At 37.3% G+C, this 20,781-nt stretch overlaps 5 protein-coding genes and 1 pseudogene across 7 annotated transcripts; 1 reads left to right on the forward strand and 5 right to left on the reverse strand.

Annotated features, from left to right (window-relative positions):
- Positions 1–170: 170 nt before the first annotated feature.
- On the reverse strand, positions 171–6,438 carry LOC101310846 (glutathione transferase GST 23-like). Of its 3 annotated transcripts, XM_004289970.1 has the most exons (3): positions 6,382–6,438; positions 5,156–5,494; positions 171–688 (listed from the first exon to the last, which is right to left on the reverse strand). In XM_004289970.1, the coding sequence occupies exons 2-3, from the start codon at positions 5,465–5,467 to the stop codon at positions 329–331; spliced, it is 672 nt and encodes a 223-aa protein (XP_004290018.1). In that variant the 5' UTR covers positions 5,468–5,494; positions 6,382–6,438; the 3' UTR covers positions 171–328. The 3 variants fall into 3 exon arrangements, with proteins under 3 accessions (XP_004290018.1, XP_004290017.1, XP_004290016.1); XM_004289969.1 differs by lacking the exons at positions 5,156–5,494; positions 6,382–6,438 and adding an exon at positions 885–1,271; XM_004289968.1 differs by lacking the exons at positions 171–688; positions 6,382–6,438 and adding an exon at positions 4,331–4,845 and having other exon boundaries at positions 5,156–5,489.
- A 1,315-nt stretch (positions 6,439–7,753) lies between these two features.
- On the reverse strand, positions 7,754–8,767 carry LOC101310275 (probable glutathione S-transferase-like). Its single transcript, XM_004289966.1, has 2 exons — positions 8,445–8,767; positions 7,754–8,345 (listed from the first exon to the last, which is right to left on the reverse strand). The coding sequence occupies exons 1-2, from the start codon at positions 8,751–8,753 to the stop codon at positions 7,983–7,985; spliced, it is 672 nt and encodes a 223-aa protein (XP_004290014.1). The 5' UTR covers positions 8,754–8,767; the 3' UTR covers positions 7,754–7,982.
- Positions 8,768–12,099: 3,332 nt separating this feature from the next.
- LOC101292376 lies at positions 12,100–12,762 on the reverse strand. The gene has a single exon (XM_004292208.1). The coding sequence runs from the start codon at positions 12,760–12,762 to the stop codon at positions 12,100–12,102; it is 663 nt and encodes a 220-aa protein (XP_004292256.1).
- Positions 12,763–14,995: 2,233 nt separating this feature from the next.
- Positions 14,996–16,092, reverse strand: LOC101310563 (glutathione transferase GST 23-like). Its single transcript, XM_004289967.1, has 2 exons — positions 15,765–16,092; positions 14,996–15,572 (listed from the first exon to the last, which is right to left on the reverse strand). The coding sequence occupies exons 1-2, from the start codon at positions 16,074–16,076 to the stop codon at positions 15,213–15,215; spliced, it is 672 nt and encodes a 223-aa protein (XP_004290015.1). The 5' UTR covers positions 16,077–16,092; the 3' UTR covers positions 14,996–15,212.
- Positions 16,093–16,604: 512 nt separating this feature from the next.
- On the reverse strand, positions 16,605–18,175 carry LOC101311527 (probable glutathione S-transferase-like). Its single transcript, XM_004289971.1, has 2 exons — positions 17,428–18,175; positions 16,605–17,333 (listed from the first exon to the last, which is right to left on the reverse strand). Exons 1-2 carry the CDS (start codon positions 17,737–17,739, stop codon positions 16,971–16,973), a joined length of 675 nt encoding a protein of 224 aa, XP_004290019.1. The 5' UTR covers positions 17,740–18,175; the 3' UTR covers positions 16,605–16,970.
- A 607-nt stretch (positions 18,176–18,782) lies between these two features.
- On the forward strand, positions 18,783–18,997 carry LOC101311812 (annotated as a pseudogene).
- The last annotated feature ends 1,784 nt before the right edge of the window (positions 18,998–20,781 follow it).

The raw sequence follows: 20,781 nt of genomic DNA on the forward strand, positions 1-20,781 counted from the left end.
TCTCTCTCTCTCTCTCTCTCNCTCTCTTCTCTCTCTCTCTCTCTCTCTCTCTCTCTCTCTCTCTCTCTCTCTCTCTCTCATAGAATGGCCAATGTTCTATTGTTCTTGAAAATGTGATGTAAATTGATTCAGTTTCATACATACAAACATATATTTATGCCATAAGTCCATCGATCAAAAAAAGTGTTTTATTCAAGCAAGTTCTTAGAGTTATAGTTGGATAGGAAGATTACAGATACAAGCGTACATCAGCTTAATTAATAGCTAATATTATTGTTCGAAAAGTAGAAAGCTCGATCAACAGAAGGAGGTTGTAGCTAGCTATAGTTTAAGGTTTTGCAGAAGCAAGAAATATTGCTCTTCGACCTTTGAAATAGGTCAACATTGCACTGCGATCAGGAAGGGGCTCTTTGATTGTGGGGATGTCCTTGAACCGTTGAATCCAGGCATGCAAGCGAGGGAAGGTTTCGGCTTCAATCCCCTTAACCCCAGCTAGTTCACTAATGACATCCATCCACCAAGCTAGCCACCCGAATTCCAAATCAGCCATTCCAATCTCGTCACCACCGAAAAACTTCTTGTCTCCGAGGCCCTGCTCTTCCAAGATTCTCAGCTGCTCTTGCCTTTCTTTTGTTGCTTTCACTTGCTGTTCTCCCTCAGTCATGAAAAATCCAAACAGGGCTCCTAACTATGTGACATGCACAAAATATCTACATTACTTCGATTTGAATAAAATGCGCGCGATCTTTTATTTATGTTTTGTCGCTAGACCGTCAGTTGTCAACTCGTTATATAAACAAACATGCATACTTGCATGCGACTACAGACTACTCATTTCATCATGTAACGTAATTGAAATAGTACGTTGAGTGATCATCAATTACCTTGTCCTCTCCGAACTTTGTCCAGAACCGCGCCAAAGCTCGTTGATGGGGGTCCTTAGGAAGCAAGGGGTTCTGCGGCCATGTTTCTTCGATGTACTCAAGTATGACAGCAGACTCTGCGATTGGTTTTCCGGCATGAACAAGAACGGGAACCTTCTTATGGACTGGGTTGTACTTCAGAAGACGGTCACTCTTGTTGTGTAACACATCCTCCTCTACATACTCATAGTCTACACCCTTGAGTTTAAGCGCCCAGATAACCCTGTAAACAAATGGACTAGGCCAGAATCCTAACACTGTAACTTGTGACATTTTTGCTGGTTCCGTTATGATCCTAGACTGGTTTCTACATGTATATATATGCCTCGCATTCAACTTGGTTATCTTGTGCTTCAATTAATCTACATGGTCGGGAAGGATTAGAGGCCAATTTGTCCTTCTTTCGCTATTGGTTACTCTACTTTAAATATGTGGTTGGTATAAAAGAGATAAGATATCGTTTTAAATACAAAAGACTTGTCAAGCAAGTCATACTAGACCATTCATCTTCCTAAAGTTGACAAGAGTTTAGACTACATATAAAATACAACGAAGCCAATCCTTACGTTGAGGGCAGCTGTTGGTTGTGAAAAGGGAAAGAGACACATTGCTTACAGAAATGTAAGAAGTGATGAAGCTGCTAGGATTACAAGAGTCACTGGATCTAGAAACTAGGGGTCAAGTATATGTGAATCGAAAGAGAAACTTGTTTAGAAGATCAAAGTCTTCCTGTAAAGTATAACATGCTTCGCAAGAAGATTTTGGTGCTCGTTCGAGGAGCTTAATTGCTCACTAAATCCAGAGCTATACTAATGATCATATAATATCCTCCACCAAATGAGGGATGTAAAAACTATTCTTGTGTTTAAAAATACTAGCATCTTACTCCTGCATTTACACAAGGGAACTCACAAAATCACTATAAATGGTTAATTTTGGTTTGTAGGCTTGGTTTTTGACGTTGGAATTACATACTGCTACCTTAAATAGTTGCATAATACACAAAACCTATATTTTAAAATATTTAAACAAATAATGCCAGAAGCCCAAGCTCGTAAAGAATAGTATCAGGCTTGATCTGTAACGTTGATGTGAAAATGACTGAAAACCCGTGTTTTATGAAATAACTACAACATTGACATTGACAGAAACCAAAACCGTTCTCTCTCTCTCTCTGATCCCTAAAATCGTCGATATCTTTCTCACCATTCCAAAACCAAGTGCTATTGTTTGGTCACAATATTTCCAAAACCATGTTGTATCATCACAATATTACTCCTTACAAGACCAAACAAGAGGAGCTGAACCAAGTTGAAGCAAGGAATCGAGTCAATCGGGTCACGGATTGAGTGGCAGCGAATCGGGTTGGCTGGGTTTGGGATTAGAGATTGAGTAGTAGTGGTAGTGATTCGATTTGGGAATTTGTAATTTAGATCTCAACAGACCTTATAATCAGAAACAGAGAAGTATGTAAATGGCGAGGAGCTTGACGACTTAGAAAGGGGTGGTGGTAGAGTAGTCGGTCTCGTTGATGATGAGTTTGTAGCTTTTGAGGGTTATGTTCAGATCTTACTGCTACTGATGCCATGACGATCATGTCATGCTGCTACTGTTGTAGATTTCAGGTTTTGCTGCTACTGCTGCCATGACTATTAGGTTATGTTGCTACTGTTGTAGATTTTACTACTACTGCTACTTATGGTCAGGTCTTGCTGCTACTGTTGTCGGTGTTTAATTTGGGTTTCTTATTGAATTTGAAGTTGCAGATGAATATGATGTGGGTTGCTTAAAAATCTGAAACTAGTGGACGAGAGATTTGACTTGGGTGATTTGTCAAGGTTTGTGTTAGTAACGTGAAAGTTGATAAGTCTTAGAGCAAGTCCACCGGTGACAAAAAAAATCCGACCCAGGTTGGATCACATAGACAAAGTGACACAGCCTAAAAATAGTTGCTTCCACCCATGAAAATTTTGGGGCGAGTATTGTAACCCAGGTGAGTTTGGGTTAAATTTTATGCGAGTATAGTAACCCAAAATCTAACCCAGGCTAATTAATTCCTCAACCGCCACATCAGCAAAAGAGCCCAACGTGGCTGACGTTAGACAGGGCCATTCTCTTTCTCTCTCTACTTCTTTACTCGCCAGTGGCTCGTGTGAAGAGCAGTGGCTCATATATATATATGCCGCATGACCACGTGAGGAGCACTGCTCATGGAGAAGACATACAATGTAGCTGGGACCCATTAGATATTATTAAATGTAAAAATGTAAAAATATCAAGTAAAACCATTAATTACAAAAAAAAAAAAATACGTAAAAACTAGGGTTACATCAATTAGAAAAAAAAAAATTCTATAAGATGTAAACTACAGGAAAACTATATAAACTGTTATGAAAAATTCCCTAGCGTTTATAAATAATTTCTTATATCCCTAGCTAACCAATTTAGATTGTGTATTTTTTTTATTATGTTTGTGTTTTCATCCTTACAAAATTTCAAATAATTGTAAACTTTTTTAGGCTTGGCTTGTCAATTAAATGTCAAGAAATAAAAAAAATTCAATAAGTCATATTTTTTTATGTAATTACTATTTATTTACAACTAAAATAATTATTCACACTTAAAAACGTTTTTTTAAAATTCAATAAACAGTCACTGTCACGTGTCAGCAATCCCACATTTTAAACGGGTGGAAACTGCTGCCCAATCATAGTGACTCAGAGTGACCCAGGTCACTGTGTTCAATATAACTCAACGGGTGAACTTGCTTTTAGTAGCTTATAGTTGTTGAAAAATATATACAACTAACAGAGCAATAGCTTAGCTAAATAAGAGTAGTAGTAAGTTTTTACTTGTATCATGAGATGTGAGCATAAAAACTAGCATAGAAGAAGCACAACTAATATTCATCTCATCTACCTTTTCATAGTAGCATAGTAACATTCAGTAATAGTAGTAGCAACACAATAACATTCGGTAACAACAGTATCAGAAACATTTCAATCGACAATAACAACAACAATATTCCAGTAGACAATAACAAGAACATTGCAATAAACAGTAGCATCAACATTCTAACAAGTGTAGTAGCATCTAAAGCAAGACATGATGTGGTCTGATTTAATTTGATTTTTATTAGAAAAGACAAAAAGGACAAGATTTAATCTTTAAACATAAATTTGATAGTTGAAACATGAGTCACATATTTTATCAAGTGTTTCAGAGATCAACAGAAGAGATTTCTTTACTCATATGACCAATTAATTTAAACTATATTTTAGACAATTCGACTTGTTTTAAGTTATTTATCTCTCTCTCTCTCTCTCATCTTGAAGGAATGGCCAATTAATGTTCTTGAAAATTTGATGTATATTGAATAATTGATTCTGTTTCAAACATATATCTATGCCATAAGTCCATAAAAATAAGTGTTTTATTTAATCAAGTTCTTCGAGTTATAGTTGGATAAGAAAATTAAAGATACAAGCGTACATCAGCTAATAGATAATATAATTGTTCGAAAAGTAGAAAGCAAGCAGGAGATTTTAGCTATAGCTAGAGTTTAAGATTTTGCCAAAGCAAGAAATGTTGCTCTTCGACCTTTGAAATAGGTCAACATTGCACTGCGATCAGGAAGGGGCTCTTTGATTGCAGAGATGTCCTTGAACCTTTGAATCCAGGCATGCAAGCGAGGGAAGCTTTCGGCATCAATCACTTTAACTCCAGCTATTTCACTCATGACATCCAGCCACCAAGCTAGCCACCCGAATTCTAAATCAGCCATTCCAATCTCATCTCCTCCAAAAAACTTTTTTTCGCCGAGTCCCTGCTCTTCCAGGATTCGCAGCTGCTCCTGTCCTTCTTTCGTTGCTTTCTCTTGTTGTTCTCCCTCAGTCATGAAAAATCCAAACAGGGCTGCGCTCTATGTCACATAATACATCTACATTAGTTAAAGTCGTGTAAAATTTGATCTTTCATGTTATATTGTTAGACGGTCAAGTATTCAAGTGTCAAACTGTAGCTAATTAGAGAAACATATACACGCGATAAATAGTTCATGTTTGATTAGTCGTGGTCTATTGGTTTATTATTGGTTTATTAGTCTAACAAACCGTAACATATGGTTGGTGAAGGTAAGGAATTTTAATAAAATTTGAAAAAATTAAAAAATGCGACAAATGATTCATTTGGCTATATAACGTAGTGAAAATAGTCGAGTGACCATTAATTACCTTGTCCTCTCCGAACTTTATCCAGAACCGGGCCAAAGCTCGTTGATGAGGGTCTTTAGGAAGCAAGGGGTTCTGCGGCCATGTCTCTTCGATGTACTCAAGTATTACAGCAGACTCTGCGATTGGTTTTCCGGCATGAACAAGAACCGGAACCTTCTTATGGACTGGGTTGTACTTCAGAAGACGATCACTCTTGTTGTGTAACACATCCTCTTCAACATACTCGTAGTCTACACCCTTGAGTTTAAGTGCCCAGATAACCCTGTAAACATATGGACTAGGCCAAGCTCCTAACACTGTAACTTGTGACATTTTTGCTGGTTCTGTTATGATCCTAGACTGGTTTCTACATGTCTATATATATGCCTCGATCCAACTGGGTTATCTTGGGCATCAATCTACATGATTTCGAAGGACTAGAGGCCAATTTGTCCTTTGTTTGCTATAGTTGACTACTTTTTCATATGAAGTTGGCATAAGAGATGAGAAAAACAAGACTTGCCAAGCAAGTCATACTAGACCATTAATCTTCCTAAAGTTGACCAGAAGTTTGGACTACATACTTATAAAATACAACGAACCCAATCCTTACGTTGAGGGCAGCTGTTGGTTGTTGTGAAAAGGGAAAGAGACGCATTGCTTAAGAAATGGAAGAACTGAAGAAGTGATGAAGCTGCTAGGATTAGGAACATGGCTTCTAGTCTCTTACGTTCCAAGAGTCATTGGATCTAGAAACCAGGGGTTAGGTATATGTGAATCGAAAGATAACCTTGTTACAAGATCAAAGTCTCTTCCTTTAAAGTATAACATGCTTCATAAGAAGATTTTGGTGCTCATTCGAGGAGCTTAATTGCTCACTAAATCCAGAGCTATACTAATGATCATATAATATCCTCCACTAAATGAGGGATGTAACAGCTATTCTTGTGTTTAAAAATACTAGCATCTTACTCGTGCATTTATATTTTGTGAGTTTTTCCCTTACATTTTTTTTAATGACCTCTTAAATAAATAAAATAAAATATAACGTTGAAATTTATTATGAATGTAGTTATCAATTTTAACCTCCCACTACCCACGTGTTGGGAGATTGGCCTCGTTTTGTTATAGTGTTGTGTTGGGAGCAAAAATGTCAATCTTAACTTTCCTGTAAACAAATGGACTTAGGCCAAGCTCCCAACACTGTAACTTGTGTCATTTTTGCTGGTTCCGTTATGATCCTAGACTGGTTTCTACATGTATATATATGCCTCGCATTCAACTTGGTTATCTTGTGCTTCAATCTGCTTGGTTTGGAAGGATTAGAGGCCAATTTGTCCTTTGTTTGCTATTTTTTTTGTTCCGATGAATCCTGCCTTTGCTATTGTTGACTCAACTTTTCATATTTAGTGGGTATACAGAGATAAAATATCGGTTTGCGCACCAAATTTCGCTATATTCGAAGATCGTGTTTCTCTAAACCAAAAAAAAAAAAACCTTGTCAAACAAGTCATACTAGACCATTATCTTCCTAAAGTTGACAAGAAATTTTGACTACATATCTATAAAATACAGCAGATGTTGAAGAGGGAAAGAGACACGCATCGGTTACAGAAATGGAAGAAGGGATGAAGAAGCTAGGAACATGGCCTAGTCCCTTTCGTTACAAGAGTCATGGGATCTAAAACTAGGTGTTAAGTAATGAATATGTGAAAGAGAACTTTGTTAACAAAATCACTCTTCCTTTTAAGTATAACCTGCTTCATAAGAAGATTCTGATGCACATTAGAGGAGCTTAATTTCCCTTAAATCCAGAGACTTTGAAATGATCATATAGTTCTTCTAGTATGCTCCACCAAATGAAGGATGTAACAGCTATATATCCTTGTGTTTAAACATATAGATTTGAGCTACTATCTTTATTCAAAACCAGTTCCATGTATACAACAGAACCAATTGTAAGAGGTTTCTGAAAATTAAAGGCAAAGAATAAATTCAAAGCCAAAAGCTGGGAAAGTTACTTGGCAGGTAGTGTAAGTGTATGCTATAGTTACAAAGGCTCAGATTGTACCTTGAGACATAATTTGCTAAAAGAGGAGGGAAGTTTGTACAGGACATCTTCGCATCTCAGATGTAAAGCCTTTGCACATGAATATGCATGAAGCAATGAACTGTTTCTAAAAAAACTTCCTTAATTTGAATCATAGAACATCAAAGAATGACAAAAGACTGGCACAGAAACAGGAGATTGTACGTGGGATCGTCAAACAGACAATATTAAACCAAGATAAACCTTAGAACTCCTACTCCTGGTTGAACAAGAATTAAGTCACTAGTCCCCCAAGAGGAACATAGATTCTGGTGAATACATTGAGGTGTGCCATAGAATACCTCTGCTTTTGGGATGACCCTTATGAAGGCAAGGTAAAATTATGTCATGTTGTAATTTGACTAATTTCTGTAATAATCTTATTCTGTGTTTTATCATAATAGGATCTGAAAGTTTACTCTTTGATGGATGTACAGGGGGGAACACAATGGAGGTTGTACAGGTACAGTTTCTTGCATTGATGGCTTCTTGCATCACATAATTTCTTACCAAAACATTCCTAGTTAAAATGGAGTGGAGGCTTGGAATCAACTCCATGTAAGAACTTACATCAATCAGTGGACATGCAAAAAACACTAATATGCATTACAAAGAACTTCTCTTATTCAGTCACAACTGTAATCGATTGATTGAAACTATTAACTGATATCATTCCTTGCTTCTTGCTTATTGGTTATGTTACAACCTTTATTCTTATATGCTAAATGTGCTGTGTTGTTTGAAATTAAGACTAGGATATCAACTAGTTGCTGGCTTGATAAACTTCTCCCTCAGCTGTTTGAAATAGGCTACCAGCCGAGTTTTGTCAGGGTGATTTTCTTTGATCACAGGAACTTCCTTGAAATTTCTAATCCATGCGTGCAAGCGAGGGAAGTTATCGGCTTCCAGAACTTGTACACCAGCTGCTTCTTCCATGGCCTCAAGCCAGAATGCTAGCAATCCCATGGATAAGTCTGTCATTTCAATCTTGTCACCATTAAAGAACTTCTTCTCATCATCAAGGCCGTGCTCTTCTAAGATCTTCAGACACTCCTGGGCTTCTTTCACAGCTTTTGTTTGCTCTTCTCCAGCTCTTTTATAGAATCCGTAAATGTTCGGCATCTAAATTGCACAAAATAGCAGATCAGTTAAGGGTCAACATTCTACTTGTGTTGAACTGTTGATAGAAAATCTCAAGAAAGAAAATACAGGTATGATTACCTTGTCATCTCCAAACTTTGTCCAGAATCTAGCGATGGCCCTTGCATGAGGGTCTGTTGGAAGCAGAGGATTCTGCAGCCATGTCTCTTCAATGTACTCCAGAATGACAGTCGACTCAGCAATCAGCTTTCCACCATGAACAACTACTGGAACCTTCTTGTGCACTGGGTTGTATTGAAGAAGCAAATCACTCTTGTTGAATATGTCCTCTTCTTGATATTCATATTCAACTCCCTTGAGTTTCAGAGCCCATGTGACCCTGTAAACATATGGACTTGCCCAGAATCCTATTACCTTCACTTCCTCCATATTACTCTAGTTTCTGCTCATCTTAGTCTCTACCACATATTATATAGTATTATAGTTGAAGCCTTAATATCTATGTAATTCTATTCTCCACGCCATCGTTATTCAGCAGATAAGATTAGGTGAGGAAAATATTGTTATATATCGTCTTGTCTGACCCATTAATTCTAATAAAATTGATACTTGAAACTTGACTCACATATTTTATGAAGTGCTTCAGAGATCAACATAAAGAGATTTCTTTACTCGTATGACTAATCAAGTTTAAACAATAGTTCAGACAATCCGACTTGTTTAAGTTTAGAGTAAAATATTGTATAGTCTTTCTGGTTGAAGTCAACATCTATTTAGTCCTTATAGTTTTATTTTAATCTGAATAGTCCTTAAAATCACAATTTTTCATCTAAATAGTCTTTATGGTTTTATTTTACTCTGAATAGTCCTTAAAGTCATGATTTTTCCTCCAAATAGTCATTTTAGGTAGCCTAACTGACAACGTTGAGGTCATGGGTTCAAACCTCGCTGACATATGTAAGGGTGTGTGAGTTATTTAATAAAAAGTTTTATTTAATAAAAAAAAAAGGAAACTATTCAGATTAAAATAAAACCACAAGGACTAAACAGATGTCAACTTCAAACCACAAGGCCTAAACAAATTTTAATTCTTAAATTTATCTCTCTCCTTGAAGGAATGGCCAATGTTCTTGAAAATTGGATGTAAATTGAGTTGTTGATTCTGTTTCATACATACAACCATATATCTATGCCATATGTTCATCAAAATAAGTGTTTTATTCAAGCCAGTTCTTAGAGTTATAGTTGGATAAGAAATTACAAATACAAGCGTAGATTAGCTAATAGCTAATATTATTGTTCGAACAGTAGAAAGCTTGATCAGAAGAAGGAGGTTTTAGCTAGCTAGTAGTTTTTTTTTTTTTTTTTTTCGTTTGAATGATCGAGGATAGACGAATAAATTGCCTATCACTCTATTTTATTAATAAAGGAAAAAAGAAACAAAGGAGGAGAATGAAAACCAAAACCTCCCAAAACAAATTACAGACTAGCTGAAACGAAATTGAAGCATACCTCTAACATCATTATTATAAGACAATAATATGAAAGGTGGAGGCTCATCCCGCCATATCAATTCAGAACATGACGTATCTTGATTTGCCAGAGCATCAGCTATTTTATTTCTTTCATGAAAAATATGAGTAGCCTTGAAATTCATCTGAGAGATTCGGTATAAGCAATTCAACCATCGAATTCGAAGAGGCCAAGGAACAAGAGAAAGTCTGCGAATATAATCAAGTACCAAAGATGAGTCAACTTCCAACCAAATATGTTTCCAATCATGAACCTAAACAAGCTCAATAGCTTTAATAACAGTCATTATCTCTGCTGAAATTGAACTAGGAATTTCAAGATTTGAGGCAAAAGCACTAAGAAAGTGGCCCTTGTAATCCCTAAAAATAATACCATAACCACCCACTCCCTTCTCATGCTTCCAAGAGCCATCAGAATTTATCTTCACCCAACCAAAAGAAGGAGGAAGCCAATTAACTTCAACAACTCTAGGAGTGGCACAAGGACGACATGGGGCTCCAAAACATTTCAAAATTCGTAGCTCCTCGACACTATTATGCATATGACCTGTTGTAAGATCACTAGTGGCTCTTATATGACCTGATATTAGCCTACAAACAGCTTCAATTGAAAAGCGACAACCATCAAATCTGGTTTTATTTCTTACATGCCAAACAAACCACAAAATGGAGGTAAAGCAAATAAGCCATAGTTCCATTAATTGAGGACTTCTTCCATTTTGCAAACCCAACCTATAAAGCTCCAAAATAGAAGAAGGAATCATACCCAACTCAAAAAGGGAGCCAAAGTGACTCCAAATTGATGCAGTGAACGAGCAACAGAGGAAAGTATGATTCATACCCAAAATAGAAGAAGGAATCATACCCAACTCAAAAAGGGAGCCAAAGTGACTCCAAATTGATGCAGTGAACAAGCAAGAGAGGAAAGTATGATCCAAAGTCTCAAAGCAAGCACCATAAAGCTCACATCTAGAAACCCAAGCTATACCTCGACGCTGAAGTAAATCATCACAAATAACTCTACCTCTTAACACCTTCCATGCCAGGAAAGACATTCTTGGCAGAATATATTAGCTCATAATCTCTTACCCCAAATTACTGGATTAGAAGAAGGCTGCATAAAAGTATAGGCTTGTTTAGCGGTTAACTCACTGAAGGCTAAAGAGGTCCATATAAGTTTGTCATTAACTTAAGGATCTTCTAACACAGGGACTTGATTGATCATATCACATAAGGCTGGGTAGTGCAACTGTAGTAATGGAGGAAGATTTCATGAGCCATTGTCTATATATTTCGACACCAAATCTGAGTTATCCTGCATCAACACATTAGAACCAAAGAACTCATTAATTGGCCTGCCCATAAACTTGTCGTGCCAAAAGTAGATTCCATTCCCATAACCAATTAACCATTGTGAATTATCTTGAACCGTCTTCCAGAATTGATGAACACTAGGCCATATAGAAAAAGGAGCATAAGATTTCTGTCTAGAGAAACGACTGCGAATAAAAGCACAACCCTCAGATTGAGCTGTATATATTTCCCAGCAACGTTTCAATAAGAGAGATCGATTAAGCAGAACTAATTGTTTGAGCCCTAAGCCACCTTCTTCAATTGGGGAACAACAAGTCTTCCAAGCCACAAGAGGGATCCCTCTTTTATCAATTGAGCCAGACCACAGAAAGTTTCGGCACCAAACCTCAATTTTCCATACCACAGACACAGGCCATTCATATACTTGAAAAGTGTATACCAACATGCTAAAAATAACAGACTTGATAAGCTGCAAATGTCCTGCCATTGACAAAAAAGAACTCACCCAACTTGATAACTTTATCCTTATTTTGTCAACAATTTGATTGAAATAAGAAGCACGAGGATTGCCATGAAAAATAGGGGCACCCATATACATGAACGGAGCAGACCCCAAGGGAATACCCAAGAAGTTTGAAATAGAATGCCGCCTTGAATGTATACTTTTTCCGAAAAAAACTTGAGACTTTTCTTTGTTGATAACTTGACCTGAAACACTACCATATTCATTGAAGAATCTCATAATCCGCGATAAATTCTGCTTATTACCCCGACAAAAAACAATAACATCATCTGCAAATAGAACATAAGATGGAGCAAGAGTATTTCGCGGAGAAGAGATACGCTGCAGTTGACCCGATGAAACAAGTAAAAAGATCCCACGACTAAGGACCTCTTCTGCTAAGCAAAAGAGCAAGGGAGAAAGGGGGTCACCTTTGACGCACACCCCTTTCACAAGAAAAATACCCAATAGTCCTCTCATTGATCAACAGAGAAAGTTTGGCTGACAGAAGCAAGGCACGCACCCATTGTACAAAGATCAGATCAAACCCAAAAGCATGAAGAACATGAAGAAGAAAATCCCATGACAGAGTATCAAACGCCTTTGTAATATCAACCTTAATTGCAAGGTTACCTCCATGACATATTGAGTTCAACAAATTAAAGCACTCTGATGTAGTTAATATAAAGTCTGATATGTTCCTCCCTGCAACAAAAGCATGTTGTTGAGGAGAAATAATACGTGATGCCACAGATGCCAACCGGATAGCTATGATCTTTGGGATAATTTTAAACACAAAGTTGGTGAGGACAATATGGCGAAACTGCTTTATAGAGTCGGCATGATCAACTTTGAGGATTAACATGATAATACCTGAGTTAAAGGAAGGAGCCAAATAACCATGTTGAAAAAAATACTGAACACCCTTAACAACATCAGCACCAACAACCTCCCAGCAAGAGACGAAAAAATGGCCATTAAATCCATCCGGCCCCAGGGCACTATCAGGATCCATTGATTTGACAGCTGCCCAAATTTCCTCTTGTAATGGAACAATTGTAAGCGTTGTATTTTCCTCATGAGTTACCATAGAATGAATCACCTTGGACACCAAACCACTATCTTCATACTCTGCATGTTTTGTAAAAAGATTTTTATAATAATCAATTATATGATTTTGGATAGAATGTGGATCCTAAAGCACCTGATCTCCATCACGAAGCAGAGTAATAGAAGAACGATTTCAACGCACTTTACACATAGCATGAAAATAATTAAGAAGAATTGCGATCACCTTCTGACAACCATTGCAACCTTGACTTCTCACGCCAAAGACTTTCCTGACGCCGAATAGACTCATTCAAATTAGCCTGCAATTCAGTCTCTTTTTCAAACTCTTCATCTGATCCCCCAGAAGCTGCAATTTTATTTTGAATATCAGCAAGGGCTGCAAGGTCAAACTCAACCCGACGATGAACATCCCCAAAGACCTCCCAGTATTTTGCCGTGTTAAGAGTATATATAGGCCCAGTTCACGTCTGAGACGGTCCAGTCCATATTCTTGTGCTTGGAGAACAAGTCGGTTTTGCACAGCTTGCAGATATATACTCCACCGTTTCCAGTACCAAGTACTAACAAGTTAATTGATTTCTCTTCTTGTGTAATAACCAGAAAATATCAAGTACTACTTTCTTTCTCTTCTTTTCTTTGTTTTAGAGATTAGTTTAGCTTTCTTGTTCTTCAATTATCAAATCATGCCCATGGTAGATTTTCAGCATGGTATCAGAGCCATGGCGGCCTGACCTGTTTTCGATGTCCTTTCCTTCCTCTGCAATCCTCTTCTACTTGTTACTTCTGCATATCAGAAACCCCCAATTTTTCTTGATCAAAACCGTAGCAACATACCAGTTCTTAGAATCAAGGTGTATAATTACCACTTCAGCAACATTTAAGAACTTTAAAATCGAGGAAACTTATGAAGAAATTAAGAAATCGAGGTCTAATTTCTTCTAATTTTTCGCCGTATGTAATGCTGAATTTAATTACTTCTTATAGTAAGTTATACGATATACTAAGGGTTATATAATTTACCATAGAAGCAGGCCCGAACCTGAGATTTTCAGGCATGAGTCGAACTTTCAAAATTAGGCCCTCAAAGTATAGTATTTATACAATTTTATTTTCTCATTTTAAGAAACACACAAAAAATTCACGAACTAAAGTTATATATAAACCAAAATCTAACAACAAAAAACATCTTATTAAAAATCTTATTTATGCAACAAATCTCTTACTTAGGCTGCTAATTTTTCTAAAATAGTAATTAATGATTGTAATAATGGGTAAGATTTTATATTCATTTTTCTCTTTTGTAATCTTTTTGTTTTTTTTAAAGAAGGGTCGGTGCGGCTCTCTTTTGTAATCTAACACCACCATAATTGGATTTATTAATTATTTTTTATTGTTTTTAACTAAACTAATGTAATCACACAAAGAGAAAAGAAAATTTTGGGCTCCTTAAGGTTATGGCCCTGAGTCCATCAACTCTTAAGACTCTATTCAGGTACCGGTCTACATAGAAGGGCTTGTTTTCTGTTGCAAAGATCTATAGTCTATGCTGAATTAAGTGTAACGCCTGGGAATAGAGGCCAGGGAGACCATTGGCACGTGGGACGCCACTGGCTTCTGATGCATCTTGCTTTGAATTCATATGCATGGGAGTCAATCACCATTTACCAATTGGTCAAGGAGCCCTTGAATCCCTGAGCACTCACATGCCCATGCCCTTGTTCTTGTACCTACATAGTACTCTCACCTCACCTCTTGATCATAGTGACGATTATACTTGAGCTCCAAACCCAACGTACTTGCACTTCAATTTTTTACCCCCTTTCTTCTATTTTTTGTTCTGTTGCGTATATATATATATAGCCATATAGGTCTAATTTCTTCTAAGTTTCCTCGATTTGCATTAGTTTCTTTAATAGATTTCAGATTTCTGTATATACGTATCATTTATGAAGTAATTAAGTTCAGCATTACAACAGATATAGAATAGAGTGTTGTGTAGAAGATCGGAGTTTGGAATATCAATGGCTTCTAGTTCAGGTTTGTTGAATTTCCTTAAGAACTTTAGTTAGTCTATTTCCTTAGTTGTGTTTGTTTTGTTTGATTCTATAGTATCTATTTGTCTTGTGTGTTGAGTTCCTTGTGATCAATGGATTGAGGCTAAGACATATGACCAATCAAGTTTAATTGTTTAAACAACATTTGCAGACGATCCGACTTGTTCTCTCTCTCTCATAGAATGGTCAATGTTCTTGAAAATGTGATGTAAATTGATTCAGTTTCATACATACAAACATATATTTATGCCATAAGTCCATTGATCTAAAAAAGTGTTTTATTCAAGCAAGTTCTTAGAGTTATAGTTGGATAGGAAGATTACAGATACAAGCGTATATCAGCTTAATAGCTAATATTATTGTTTGAAAAGTAGAAAGCTCGATCAACAGAAGGAGGGTTTTAGCTAGCTAGAGTTTAAGATTTTGCCGAAGCAAGAAATATTGCTCTTCGACCTTTGAAATAGGTCAACATTGCACTGCGATCAGGAAGGGGCTCTTTGATTGTGGGGATGTCCTTGAACCGTTGAATCCAGGCATGCAAGCGAGGGAAGGTTTCGGCTTCAATCCCCTTAACCCCAGCTAGTTCACTCATGACATCCATCCACCAAGCTAGCCACCCGAATTCCAAATCAGCCATTCCAATCTCATCTCCTCCGAAAAACTTCTTGTCTCCGAGTCCCTGCTCTTCCAAGATTGTCAGCTGCTCTTGCCTTTCTTTTGTTGCTTTCACTTGCTGTTCTCCCTCAGTCATGAAAAATCCAAACAGGGCTCCGAACTATGTGACATGCACAAAACATCTACATTACTTAGACTTGAATATAATGCGCGCGATCTTTTATTTATGTTATGTCGTTAGACCGTCAGCTGTCAACTCGTTATATAAACAAACATGCATACTTGTATGCGACTACAGACTACTCATTTCATCATGTAATGTAATTGAAATAGTTGAGTGATCATCAATTACCTTGTCCTCTCCGAACTTTATCCAGAACCGGGCCAAAGCTCGTTGATGAGGGTCTTTAGGAAGCAAGGGGTTCTGCGGCCATGTCTCTTCGATGTACTCAAGTATGACAGCAGACTCTGCGATTGGTTTTCCGGCATGAACAAGAACCGGAACCTTCTTATGGACTGGGTTGTACTTCAGAAGACGATCACTCTTGTTGTGTAACACATCCTCTTCAACATACTCGTAGTCTACGCCCTTGAGTTTAAGTGCCCAGATAACCCTGTAAACATATGGACTAGGCCAAGCTCCTAACACTGTAACTTGTGACATTTTTGCTGGTTCTGTTATGATCCTAGAATGGTTTCTACATGTATATATATGCCTCGCATTCAACTTGGTTATCTTGTGCTTCAATATGCTTGGTTTGGAAGGATTAGAGGCCAATTTGTCCTTTGTTTGCTATTTTTTTTCCGATGAATCCTTCCTTTGCTATTGTTGACTCAACTTTTCATATGTAGTGGGTATACAGAGATAAAATATCGTTTTGCGAACCAAATTTCGCTATATTGGAAGATCATGTTTCTCTAACCAAAAAAAAAAAACTTGTCAAACAAGTCATACTAGACCATTATCTTCCTAAAGTTGACAAGAAATTTTGACTACATATCTATAAAATACAGCAGATGTTGAAGAGGGAAAGAGACACGCATCGGTTACAGAAATGGAAGAAGTGATGAAGATGCTAGGAACATGGCCTAGTCCCTTTCGTTACAAGAGTCATGGGATCTAAAACTATGTGTTAATAAGTAATGAATATGTGAAAGACAACTTTGTTAACAAGATCACTCTTCCTTTTAAGTATAACCTGCTTCATAAGAAGATTCTGATGCACATTAGAGGATCTTAATTTCCCTTAAATCCAGAGACTTGGAAATGATCATATACTTCTTCTAGTATGCTCCACCAAATGAAGGATGTAACAGCTATATCCTTGTGTTTAAACATATAGATTTGAGCTACTGTCTTTATTGAAAACCAGTTCCATTTATGCAACAGAACCAATTGTAAGAGGTTTCTGAAAACTTAAGGCAAAGGAAAAATTCAAAGCCAAAAGCTGGGAAAGTTACATGGCGGGTAGTGTAAGTGTATGCTAAAGTTACAAAGGCTCAGATTGTACCCTTGAGACATAATTTGCTAAAAGAGGAGGGAAGTTTGTACAGGATATCAACTAGTTGCTGGCTTGATAAACTTGTCCCTTAGCTGTTTGAAATAGGCTACTAGCCGAGTTTTGTCAGGATGATTTTCTTTGATCACAGGAACTTCCTTGAAATTTCTAATCCATGCGTGCAAGCGAGGGAAGCTATCGGCTTCCAGAACTTGTACACCAGCTGCTTCTTCCGTGGCCTCAAGCCAGAATACTAGCAATCCCATGGATAAGTCTGTCATTCCAATCTTGTCACCATTAAAGAACTTCTTCTCCTCATCAAGGCCATGCTCTTCTAAGATCTTCAGACACTCCTGGGCTTCTTTCACTGCTTTTGTTTGCTCTTCTCCAGCTCTTTTATAGAATCCGTAAATGTTCGGCATCTAAATTGCACAAAATAGCAGATCAGTTAAGGCAACATTTGAATTGCACAAGAGAAACTCTCTATGAAGAAAAGGCAGGTATATATATGATTACCTTGCCATCTACAAACTTTGTCCAAAACCGAGCCATGGCCCTTGCATGAGGGTCAGTTGGAAGCAGGGGGTTCTGAGGCCAGGTCTCATCCATGTACTCCATAATAATGCCCGACTCTACAACCGGCCTTCCACCATGAAGAAACACTGGAACTTTCTTGTGCACCGGGTTGTACTGCAGAAGCAAATCACTCTTGTTGAATATGTCCTCCTCTTGATGATATTCATATTCGACTCCCTTGAGTTTCAGAGCCCATATAACCCTATGAACAAATGGACTTGTCCATAATCCTATCACCTTCACTTCCTCCATACTCGTTTAGTTTCTGTACGTTTTTCTTGCTCTACTTAATTGGTTTATATATAGCTGAAGATCCTGATCTGCCTTGATTACTCTTCTGCCTTTAGACAGGTCAACATTGCACTGCGTTCATGAAGTTGTCTCTTTCTTTGTTGGAAGAAACCAATTTGTCCTCTTTGTTTCTGTTGTCGACAGTAGTCACAGTACTAAACGATTTAAGCCAATCTTATGTTGGGGTAAGGTGCATGTTGAAGCGAAAATTATTCCCTGCACTAGTCGTCGTGCAGCTACACTAGTGATCTCCACCGTCTGTTTTGATGCGTGGATAAGTTTGTAGATTTAGGCGTTAGTTGGCCGTTTGGCCTCTGTTACTAGGCGAGTGGGGGTCCGGCGGAAACGCTAAACCCAGAACCAAACTCGCTCACTCACTTATCTCTCTCTCTCTCTCAATTTTTCGTGATGGACTACGAGAGAGACACAAATTTCTCTCTTCTGAGTCTGACCTTGCTCTCCTCGACTCTAATTCACACTTGTCGATTGATATTAAGCCAATTCTTCGATTTTTCTGGGTTTTTTAGAAAGAGACTATTGCAATAGAAGAGAGAGGAAAGAGCAAAGAGGGACGCATGAGAGGAGAGAGATGAAGACTTCTTTGTATGAATGCACGTGGGTTACTAAGTGGTGTGAAGATATTTCTATTATAATGAGTCAATATCTTGTTTTTTTTTTTTTGTTTTTTGCTTACAAAGGTCGATATCTGTTATTTTGGATAAGTTAGGCATATTATTAGGTGATTTATTATTATCTATTACTATTTAGTATTTAGTAAGTTTTTTAAATGTTTTCAATGTATTTAGCCAGTCATATTATTAACAACACTGGTGAGATATTTCATCAATTTATGTTTATATTAAATAAATTATAAATAAAAATAAAAAATATATAAAACGGATTAATCAAATCTCTGACTAGTCCTTTAGGTGCTAGTTCCCGACCTTCCGCCCGACTAACGCCTAATGTTTTTTATAACCTTGAGTAGAAGCAAGCACAACAAAATGATTGCATGTGTGCAGTGTGGAACCTGTAGCAACCCCCACGGATGCAAGGTGGTCGGCCCTACCTTGGGGTTCTTGGCCTTCATCGCGGCGGCGATCATGGGTGGCATGTGGGGACTCTTGTTTACTACTTCCTCCACATCAAGGGTCGCCGGTTCATGGCTCATCCCGCCATCGTTGTTTACCCCAAATTTACCAATTCCATTCCCATTTGATCCATCCATCCATGCAAATGATGCAATCTACTCCATCTTGCTCTCTCTCTGCTTACTTGTTTCGTTTACTTATACTGGTGGAATTTTTATTTTCACATATTTCTGACCTTGGATCGTCACGTGTCTACTAAAGTGGTACAACTTGTTTAATAGGTTATATGGAAATGTACATAATTATGAACCGACTATACAGAGGAAGCAAAATTTCAAAAGTCATGTGTGAAATAGAATGTGACCGGCATAGTATAAAACGGTTACGGATAAAAAATCACAAACTTTCGCTAACTTTTGGTTCCCTACAAAAACGGTCAACTCTAATTACACTTAGGCGCTCTTAAGGGGAGCATAATCACCGGAAGGTCAATTAAACAAAAAAATTTCATGGGTTCTTAAGTCTCATACATACGAGTTTTCGGTTCGAAAACGGGGAAAAATGCGGTTTCGCACAATATTGGTCAACCGTGTTTTATGTAAAAAATGAGGTTGAATTAAGGTTGACCGATTCGATAGGGGGAGTAACGAATCCGAAAAAGAGTGGATTTTTTTTTCAGTATACCTATTTAATTACCATAACTACATCGGATTGTGAAATTTTTATTTTTCACATATTTCTCATCTCGGATCTCCACGTGCCTACTAAAGCGGTATAACTTGTTTAGTGAGTTATATGGAAGTGTACATGATTGTGAACCAACTATATAGAGAAAACAAAATTTTCAGAAATCTTATGAAATAGAATGTGACTGGAATAGTAAAATAAGGTTAGGGTTGAATAATCACAAATTTCCACTACTGTTTGGTTTCTGACAAAAACGGTCAACCCTAATTATATTTAGGCGCACTTAAGGGGAGATCATAACCACCGGAGGTTTAATTTAACCAAAAAAAAAATTCATGGCTTCCTAAGTTTCATACATACGAGTTTTCAGTTTGAAGACAGGGAAAAATGGGATTTCAGTTGGTCAACCGTGTTTCGTGTAAAAAATGAGCTTGAATTAAGGTTGACTAATTCAATGGGGGGAGTAACGAATCCTAAACGGAGTGGATTTTTTTCAGTATATGTATTTAATTACCATGACTACATCGGATAGTGAAATTTTTATTTTCACATATTTCTTACATCAGATCGTCACATGTCTGCTAAAGCAGTATAACTTATTTAGTAGGTTATATAGAAGTATACATGATTGTGAACCAACTATACAGAGGAAACAACATTTTCAAAAATCTTGTGAAATAAAATGTGACCGAAATAGTGAAATAAGGTGAGCGTTAAAAAATCACATATTTTCATTAATTTTTGAGCCTCGATAGAAGTAGTCAACTCTATTCATGCTTATACTTCCCTATTTTGGGAGGTAAACATCTCCAAACTTTTACATGGATGGACCAAGAGCGTCACCACGAGATTGTATGAATTTTTGGATAATTATTTGAGCACCGTAGCTGTTTGTTATGATTTTTTTATGTTGAAATTATAGTAAATCATGATAACTCTAGAAGAAAATATTGGTCACTCCATTAACTTTCATGCACTCGACAGTTTACTCCAATATCTTTCAATTTCAATCGATTACTCCGCGAACTATCCAATGTCACACTATTGGGTCCATCTGTTAAGTGAACAGTCAATCGTGCCGTCAATTTGTAAACTGGACATATTTTTCAAAACCAACTCAGCTGGATGAAAGGAGAAATTTCATTTAACACCCTAAAAGCTACAGTGCTAGAGAGAGAGAGAGAGAGAGAGAGAGAGAGAGAGAGAGAGAGAGAGAGAGACACAC

The sequence above is a fragment of the Fragaria vesca genome, linkage group LG2 (genome assembly GCF_000184155.1).
Source record: "Fragaria vesca subsp. vesca linkage group LG2, FraVesHawaii_1.0, whole genome shotgun sequence".
Lineage (NCBI taxonomy): Eukaryota > Viridiplantae > Streptophyta > Magnoliopsida > Rosales > Rosaceae > Fragaria > Fragaria vesca.